Below are 9,410 nucleotides of genomic sequence, written 5' to 3'. Positions count from 1 at the left end.
ACAGTTTTGATCTCTAATTCCATTTCTGACATAAATATTAATCCTATTCAGAATTGTATTGTACTTTGCTTTGTAGTTATGTTATTTATAAAACTTTATTTTTTTAATATTTAGCTAACTTATATATAGCTATAGATGATTAAATTTGTAGATAAGTATAAAATGCAGCGTTGCTTATGACTGAAAAAAAGAAAGTTAAAAATAATTGTAACTTAAAATTTTTCAGTCATGACCGATATTTAATGTCATAGGAATGCAATGAGAATAAGACGTACCTAGTGACATGTTTAATTTTGTTAGGACATAATTAGTATTGGTAAATATAATTTTAATGATGAAACCTTCATAAGTATGGTTTGTTATTTTTAGATAGGTATAAGTAGATATACACTTTACGCATTGTGATTTAAATAAATATACTATAAATAGTAGTATTTAAAATAACGCATTTTTTTATTATTCAATATTCCAACGTATGTCCATAAAATCAGCTTGTACTTTTTTCGTCTGACTTGTCTCATATTCAGATATAAAATTACTACACTTCATCACCACACTTGTGTTTTATATGACCTATCCCGATTTAGTCGAGTTAATACGTCAGTACAAATTAAATATATCAAGACAAAGCATTGATGCTAGAGTGCACGGGCGTGGCAGAACAACGCGAGGTCCTGCCATTTTCCCAGAAGTCCTTGGCGTCTGGAACGAGTTAGGCAAGCCGTACTAGTGAGCAACATTACCGGGGAAGGTCGACGTACAAGAAGAAGAAAAAAGGCAGGGGTATAAAACCCCTGGACCGTGAATTAGGAAAAAAACTGGAAGGCTTACTATTACTAGAATTGCGTGTCGAAATTTAAGAGTTAAACGGTTATTATCAAAATAAAATTTTAGTGATACCGACGAACCTAACGTTTCTTGATCCGAACCAGCAATCGATCCCAATAATGTAGGCAGTTTTTTCGTTGGCTATTTATTATTTTTGATCGAATTAAGGCCCTCATTGGTTTAAACAGGTCATTACACTCAGACAAGACCAATGGAGGCAGTTAAAAATGCAAGCATGGCTATTAGCGAAATGTTTCGGTTGGGTGTAAACCTACGAACAACCTATGCTAACCTAAACTTTAACTTAATACTTTTATCCGTGCTCGTTACTGCGCTCTGACCTATATTAGAGCCGCTCCTTAATATTCCATATTCATCGGGTTGGAGTCTGGTGTTAAAGGTCCGTGCCTATGATTATCTATGTCCACGAGTTATAACAATAATCTGTGACAATTACAACATTATACATTTCAATTGACATTTGACAACCAACTATTCAATTCAATTCTTGTTTATGCCGGGCTCGTCTTTATTTACTGGTTTGTCTATGCGATGAAATTAGTGGCTGACAAAACAGACAAATTAGTAAAAAAATCAAAACGATATCTATTATTGGCATTACGATTAAATATGAGCAAAAGATCATTAAAGGATGGTGAAACATTACAGAGGCCCGTAAAAGAATCAAAGAAACATTGGTCATTAGGCTTAGTGGAATCTATGAAAGATCCTGATGCTGTTTACAAAGAAACAGAACGTATTGTTGTTATACGTGATAAATACCCAAAAGCTAGAGTACATTATCTAGTTTTACCTACGAAAGAAATAAGCAGCATCTATAAATTAGATAAAACACATTTAGATCTTATCACTGAGTTTGGAACTATGTTTCAAACAATTAAAAATGAACTTACAGACGTTGATCTTAGAGCCGGTTTTCATGCCGTTCCTAGCATGCAAAGGCTTCACATGCACATAATTAGTAAGGATATGGATTCAAAATGTCTAAAAACTAAAATACATTGGAATAGTTTTACCACTAGTTTTTTTATACCCTATGAAGGTTGGTAAAAATGAAAAAAAATTCATTTGTATTTTACTTGAGGAAATGTTATTAAGTAACTACACTGATTTGTTAATTTATTGTACTGTCTTTACAGATTTGTTGCGAAAGTTAAAAGAAAATGGTTGCATAGAAAGGATTTCAAGTGACATGCACAAAGGTTTAATTTCAACTCCACTTAAGTGCAATCAATGTAGCTTTGAACCAAAAAATATACCTCAATTGAAGCAACATTTATTAACTCATTTATAATAAGTTTCCATTTATATTGTTTCATTAATTTTGTTAATTAAAGGTTTAAAACTTTAGGCTTAGGCTTAGCTCTAAATAGCTGGATCATACAAATAATCCAGCTATTAATGGTGTGCAAATTTGCATCATAGCATGTATGATCAATGCAAAGATTTGCTCAAGCTGGTATATTGTACCTAGTTACAAGCAACTTTAGCCAAGTCGGTTTTTACACTAGCTTTAATCTATCTAATAATTTTGCACTGTGTTTTTTTATTCTTATTATGAAAGTTGTAAATAAAAATGCAGATTATCTGTCTCTCAGCAAAATTTAATTTTTCTCTCAGTAATACATATTTTATGCGGTTAGAAACCAATATTCAAATATCAAGATTGCACTCAATATTGCCTATCAATATAGCAGGAATTTTACAGCTTATTTCATTTTCTTGAACACCTATAATAATTAAGATGAAGAGTTTTTATTTTAGTTAGAATGGGCTAATCACTGGAACTAAGTTGGACTTCGAAAATATTTTTTGCATTTGATAGCCGAAATCTTGAGGAAGGTTATCGGCTGGAAGATGCAGGTAGATGGAATGTTTGTTTAAGAAACTTAGTGGAACATAAGCAGCGACTACCCCCAGTTTGTGGTTTGGGGTCTATCCGGCACCAACGCTGTCAGCATTTCTGTCTGAGCGTACAACAAGAAAGTGAACCCTATGTCCAAAAGTGAAGCTTCACATCACCGCTTCATCAAATCAATACGAAAGTATACAAAGTACTTTATTGAAGTACTTTTTCACTAACAAACTTGTGAGGAACTACTATTTAATTAAATTATGTGTAAGTTGTTACTATGAATAATGGTATTTGCTTGTAGATTTTGTTTTTTTTAGTTTTAAATAAAATTTTACACATTTTCTATATCTAATCTGTAGAAAAATTGTTAATTATTGCTTAATTGTTTCAATTAAATATCAACTAGAATAATTATATAAAAATATTTGCACTGACTTTTGATCTATAATAATCATGATCTACTTACAACAAATTGGGCTAACTACTTGATATACATTATAAATAACTCCTGCGTATAAATTTGCAATTACTGTTTAATCTAATTCATTACTTCGATGAAATTTACTTGACCGGGGACTACTAGCGTCGATAGCAGAATCAGTTGTATTGCTTACATCACAGTGCTCATTTTGCTCAGGGGTGTATATTGCTAAATTACGTCTTTTAAAAACTTTTTTTGTTACACTAGGTGGTGTTATACACTCTGAAGTAGTGTTGGTGGCATCAGACTGAAAACTGTTCTCAGGTGTAAAATTGGTATATTCTTGTGATAAATCTTGACTTTCATTTTCACTAGGGGTAATGGGAGCTGGAAGCACAAGCTTTGTGCATTTGATTGGTGTTTTTTCAACTTGAGGCTCATTATTTTCTTCCAAACATAATTGCCTCATTGTTCGTCCAGACCTGGCCATAATAACTTGTATGGGGTCATCAATTCCTAATTTTTCACAAAGATATGTTGTTTGTGGATTCAAAAGAGGTTCGCTGGGTAAGCATTTTGGGGTTCCAGTCTTATAAACAGGAGCAGTTCTAACAAACTTTTCACTGCCTATTCTTATATTAGATAACAAATTTTCTATGCTATCTTTTTCTTGTGTAGTTGGAGTAAAGTCATACCTAAAATAAAACATTTTCATTGTTATTCTGACATTGTGTGTTTTAGTAAATATGATGTTTTAGTTACCTTTCATTACCACCTGGTCCAGGCATGTGACAGTCAATATTTTTCACAGATAAAAGATGGTTTGTATTTTTTAATACAGCCAACCACTCGGTGTCATATTTTAACTGCTTATCACCATCATATTCCGAAGGCAAGTCCAATATTTGCAGATGTCTCCTCTTTGGCAAACATTTGTCTAGAGCCAAGAACTTTGTTTCTTCATCATTTTCATGTTTAACCAGGGCAGCAAATTGACAATGCAAGTGAGCAGCAAACCAATAATGTGGTTTGAGGTTCTGTAAGAGTGTTTCTGCTGGGGGACTTCCAAGTCTGTTGCTTTCAATGTCTTCTCTAAAATAAAAAATTGTTTCAACAAAATACTAGTAAATCTATTCAACATAGAAGATTATATTGACTCATATTTTTTTATAAATCATTACAACAAATAGCATGTTATTACCGTAGAAAAGGTTTTCTTCTCAACAAGTTTTCCTTATCCCCATAGTTAGCTATACCTCTGGGCCAGTCATGTGATAACATTACATGTATTTTCTCTTTCACCTGACTTAATCTGTATACATCCAATGATCTTATGTGATAAACTGATCTTAGTGAACTGTGTGTGTAAGGTGAACACTCCCAAAGTCCATGCAAATAATCATGTCCTTTGTAAATTCCTGATAAACCTGTCAACATAAACAATGAACACTTTCATTTTGAAAATTGTACAGCAGGCATTATTTTGCTGTCATCTATGATTTACAATGACAGATAATAGGCATTGCAAAAAACCTTAAAAATACTCAACATCAAGTATGACTTTTAATTAGGACTAGACAGGACAGACTAACCTGACATTTTTAGTGTTAACATATTTTAATGTAAAGGAAATAGTGTTGTGACAAAATAATCATATGAGTCAATTATAATGAGTAAGTAAGTCATATGATTACTTACAAGGGTAAGTGATTTATATTTTGCGTGTATCAAAACACAATTTTTTCCATGAATCAAAAAAAGAAGAAGAAAAATCCAACTTATACCTCCAATCCGTAAATTGCCAAACTTAATAACACCAGCTCTGCCTATATAATAAATGTTTGGTGCCACCCACCCTCCATAAGGCAATTCTTGTAAATAATTTGAAGCTTCATGGTTCCCACCAATAAAAACTGTTAACACTGGTGCTAACTTCTCACCACTATAATACCTGTATTAGAATTTTCCATTACAAACATTCAACTTCAGACACGTTATTAAATATAATCATTACCTTATATATAAAAATTTAGCTTTTGTATACTGCCCTTCTTCATGCCTTTATTACATAGGATTAGCACAACTTTTTTTTTTTTTATGGCCAACTTCCGCATCAATACCGAATACTAGTCAACTGCTGCACTAAGGTCTAACGGAAGGGTTTGCCCATTTTATCACGACTCCAGGCAGGCAGGTTGGAGATTGTTGTAGATATTCTCTTAGTTGCCTCGTACAACAACCTGACTTTATATTCCATTGGGCATTGTGTATTTAGTACACATTCTACGTTTTAGACACAATTTGTCACTTGTTAAGCAGCTCCCATTTCAATGTTATATTTTTAAATTGAGTTGATTGATTTGATTCAAAGGATATAAAAGCCCAACTTTGGCTTTTACCTTTAAGATGCATGCAAAGCCACGGCTCTCAAGTATTATCGCTATAACATTACACAAGGTCACCAAGTACGAACCTTTAATACCTTGGCTGAGCAATAATTTTAAAGGTTAAGTTATTGACGTGACTTACTTGTAAAAAGTGCATATGTGTTGATACTTCTCCGGCACCGCCATTGCTCTAAGATCATTGTTATTGCGAACAGATTGAAAGTCTCCGCAGCAAATTAATAAATCAATCTTTATGCACTCCCGTTCTTGTAAAGTTTCAATGCATTCGTAAATTTTATCCAGTTCTCCATGGGCACATCCCTCAACAGCTATTTTCATTGTATTATTTGACTAAACAAAGGAAGAACTATGTTATATTACTTGCTAAAAGGTAAACGTAACAAGTTATTATTAAATATTATAAGTTTCAATTCATTATTTAAAACAAAATAACAACAAACTCCGCTACCTACCAAGCCACGCTCAAAGATCAAACCACAGATATTCAAACATAAATGACATTAATAGAATGTCAGTTAAAACTCATAGACAACCATAGATTCAATCAGTGAATTTATGCAATTCGGATTATTATTGGCACGGACATTAAATAAAGCAGTACTAATATAAAAAAAATATTCCAAATAAATCATGTTACCACAGTTTCACAAGCTTGCTCTTGCTCATTTATTTACAAGGTTTTCTTATATGAGGCAAATGCAAAAAAAATAAAGCGCTACGAAGAATGATGATGAGGAGAATGATTGAACTATTTACTAAATCGGTAAGCGGAACTGCTGTGATGCCGGTGCCATGATGGTGAGAGCTTATACAGGGTTGTCGTTACGAGTAAGCCCTATTAAACATGGTCGTGCCTGTCGGTTTTGCTTGCACAGGCAAAACTGACAAGCATAACCTAGCATGTGAGGCTGGCTACCTTTAGCGGTTTGTATTAAAAACGTGAATGAAAAATCTCTTTCTACGGTTTTTTCTACTCTTTGACTGGTTTCAACCTTTTAAAGAAGCCACAACAAAAAACGATAAGTAGGAAACTTTGCCAATTCGTCTGTATATGTTGGTGTAAAGGTTGTTCTATAATTTAAGCATAAGTTTCCTGTAACCAACAAACCGACGAAATTCAACTCTCTCAGAGAAAAAGTTGTGATTGAATAGCTAAGAACCCCCGTTAGTACCTAAGTTTTAAAATGTTTTGTGTTAGATATGAAGCTCAGGAAAGGCAGTTGGTAGTATTCTTAGCCACCTTGACAGCTCAATTAGCAGTTTCTTGCGTGAATTGGGCACAAAATTAGATCGTGTTAATTGACCAACTGGAGGGCTTAATAAAAAGCAGCTAATTAGCGAGTTTCAACTATGTATCTACCTGCTTACTTGCTCAGCATATGAATTTTTGTTCTGCATTATAATTCAATACTCATGCAACTTGCAAAGAAATACTTCAACAGACAACAATCAATAATAATGGAATCAGGACTAAAATAGAAATGAAATGCATTATTTTGTACTCTTTTTACTTAAATATAGGCTGCCAGAAAATGACACTCGTAAAATGTTTTTTCGTAATTATTTAGATTGTCATAAAAAAGAAAAATCATTTATCTAGGATCGTATTATAGACCGAATCTAAAAATCATTTCTCTAATGTAAATGTACAGCCTAAAAGCCTTACTCCAGGCTATACCAGAGAAAATGCGATAATTATAAATTCCCAAACTGCCCGCCGCCCGGTTCCAAACCCGAGGCCTCTAAATTATAATAAGTACCACTGCGCTACTGATGCCTTCGAACACAATTATCGATTAAACAGACATTTCACAACACTGTTAACTTATGAGCAACGTTTCGAAAATAATCAGAAAATGAGTATAACAGCCCTCAACATATTTTAACTAAAGGCTTCAAACTTTCATTAATAAGTATAGTTTCACATTTGTTGAAGATTTATTTATTTTACTTAGAAGAGTTTATTGCATAAAATTTGAAACAATACAAGAAAAACAAAAAAAAAATTAATACAAGATTTCTGCCGTTTCAATAAAAAAACTTCGTAGCAACCTTCATTACATGTTTAAACATGTTTGTTTATGTGTCAAAATGAAATATACTAAATATAGTAAAGCAGTTCATCATATACTTTTTAAATTGTTAGTATTATGTTACCTACATGTAACCGTTTTAACATTTAATTTCGTGACTCGTTGTAAAGTATTAGAAATTAACACTATTTTTTGCTACACTCACACCAATGCTAGTGATAGTAATAAAAAGAAATTAATAAGATATAGCTGAACCTCTTTTTATTTAAGTTCTTTCAGACTCTAGGACTAGTACCTACCTACTCATTGTTCTTAGGCAAAATACATCGAGCAATGTCATCAGATACCTAAGTCGGCATCCTTTCTAACTTTGGTAACCTTTTTTTATTCCACTACAAGTTAACTCCAAACTCTCCTGATGGCATTGACGATGTCTGTTAGGGTGTAGTAGTTATAATCTATAAACCTAATTGGTTTCTTAGCGACATCTTCGCCATCCTCCCTTCAGCCAGGCTAGACAAAATTCTATATCTATAAAAATTTCCTATTTGCTCCTGCCGGGAAACGAACCGGTACCTCCCACTAATAAGACCACAGTGCTCACCATTGCGCCAGGGTGGTTGCCATTAACTTTTCTCCTCCATATATAAGTCTCGATGAGTGTTAAACCTAGAACCTAGCCGTTATTAGATACTGTCAAATTTTGCGTTTTGTACCTACCCTGTATCCGAGGTTTTGTATAAGGATGATAAGTTTGCAACTTGTTAAAAAGTCTGGAAAGTTTATAGCGAGGATGCAGAGGATGCAGATATGGAAGCTACGTGAAAAAGTTACTTTTTAAACCCCTATTTTTATTTATTTATTTTTACCTACAGGTCCGGTACTTATCCCTTATGGGTACCTATATAAGTTTAAAAAATAAATTTTTCCCCCTTCCCATTAACATTGCATAACGCGTGCCCTGTCGTGGGCCGGTAAGCCATATAGGTTTACTTCGACGGAATTGCAAAGTTCTTTTTTTTTTTTAAGAGTTTAGTCCGAAACGGTCCCATTATGCGTTGTACTTATACGTAATTACACGACGTAAAATCACTAGTTCACATTTTTATGACTCGAACCTAGTTGTAGAACATACTTAGTATTCAAGCTTCATTTATACAAAATAATTTATTGTTGAATTTGGTTTTGGGTGAAATTCCTTTAGAAATTTGACTTTCGAACCCTAGATAAAAATTCTTTCAGTTATAAAGCTATGTAGGTACGAGTTTCATTAATAAAATGAATGTGACGTTACATTCAGTTTTAATTGTCATGGCGATCTGTCAGTAGGCATGGAGATAAAACCGCGGGCGCAGTGACGTCACAGTGGCCGGCGCCAATGGCGAGCAAGGCGGCGATACCTCCCCGTTCCGCCCACTCCTACCGTTAGCGATGGAAAACTCAGAAAATTCTGAGCTATTTACGATGTAAATACTTCAACAAACTAGATACGAATTCACCAGATTGACAAGAAAAACAAGCTTTCTTGGCAAGAAAAAGAAGAATTTAAATGTATAGATAGGCAGTTAGGTATCGATGCCCAACACTGGATAATAAGAAACAATAAAATCGTATATAAGATATGTGGAATTATTTCAGATTTGCACTAAAAAGTTTTATACATTTTTTACAGAATATAACGGAAAGCTACTGTGTGCCTTGTGTATCATGGATATCGGCAGAGTAACATGTGATACTATCCAAAACGCTTACTACTTAGTCTGTACTAAACATTCCAAATTAATGATTTAATTCTTAAACTTTTTACAAGTACCCGAGATACTATCTAGGAAACTATTAGACAC

At 33.5% G+C, this 9,410-nt stretch overlaps 2 protein-coding genes across 3 annotated transcripts; one reads left to right on the top strand and one right to left on the bottom strand.

Annotated features, from left to right (window-relative positions):
* The first annotated feature begins 1,356 nt into the window (after positions 1-1,356).
* Positions 1,357-2,439, top strand: LOC120630387 (aprataxin). Its single transcript, XM_039899607.1, has 2 exons — positions 1,357-1,891; positions 1,989-2,439. Exons 1-2 carry the CDS (start codon positions 1,381-1,383, stop codon positions 2,141-2,143), a joined length of 666 nt encoding a protein of 221 aa, XP_039755541.1. The 5' UTR covers positions 1,357-1,380; the 3' UTR covers positions 2,144-2,439.
* On the bottom strand, positions 2,433-6,008 carry LOC120630386 (lariat debranching enzyme). Of its 2 annotated transcripts, none has more exons than XM_039899605.1 (6): positions 5,986-6,008; positions 5,655-5,896; positions 4,910-5,076; positions 4,327-4,552; positions 3,888-4,217; positions 2,433-3,820 (listed from the first exon to the last, which is right to left on the bottom strand). In XM_039899605.1, exons 2-6 carry the CDS (start codon positions 5,849-5,851, stop codon positions 3,238-3,240), a joined length of 1,503 nt encoding a protein of 500 aa, XP_039755539.1. In that variant the 5' UTR covers positions 5,852-5,896; positions 5,986-6,008; the 3' UTR covers positions 2,433-3,237. The 2 variants fall into 2 exon arrangements, with proteins under 2 accessions (XP_039755539.1, XP_039755540.1); XM_039899606.1 differs by having other exon boundaries at positions 5,655-5,863; positions 5,986-6,002.
* Positions 6,009-9,410: the final 3,402 nt, after the last annotated feature.

Source organism: Pararge aegeria, chromosome 16, assembly GCF_905163445.1.
Source record: "Pararge aegeria chromosome 16, ilParAegt1.1, whole genome shotgun sequence".
Lineage (NCBI taxonomy): Eukaryota > Metazoa > Arthropoda > Insecta > Lepidoptera > Nymphalidae > Pararge > Pararge aegeria.
Note: the sequence above shows the minus strand (reverse complement) of the source record. Positions and strands in the feature narration are given on the sequence as shown.

Excerpts from the sequence above, each read along its gene's own strand:
- LOC120630387 (XM_039899607.1), top strand. The coding sequence starts at position 1,381 with ATGAAATTAGTGGCTGACAAAACAGACAAATTAGTAAAAAAATCAAAA. Across the intron at positions 1,892-1,988 it reads TTTTTTTATACCCTATGAAG|ATTTGTTGCGAAAGTTAAAA; the intron begins GTTGGTAAAAAT and ends CTGTCTTTACAG.
- LOC120630386 (XM_039899605.1), bottom strand. The coding sequence starts at position 5,851 with ATGAAAATAGCTGTTGAGGGATGTGCCCATGGAGAACTGGATAAAATT. Across the intron at positions 4,218-4,326 it reads AGAAGAAAACCTTTTCTACG|AGAAGACATTGAAAGCAACA; the intron begins GTAATAACATGC and ends TTTTTATTTTAG. Across the intron at positions 3,821-3,887 it reads GGACCAGGTGGTAATGAAAG|GTATGACTTTACTCCAACTA; the intron begins GTAACTAAAACA and ends GTTTTATTTTAG.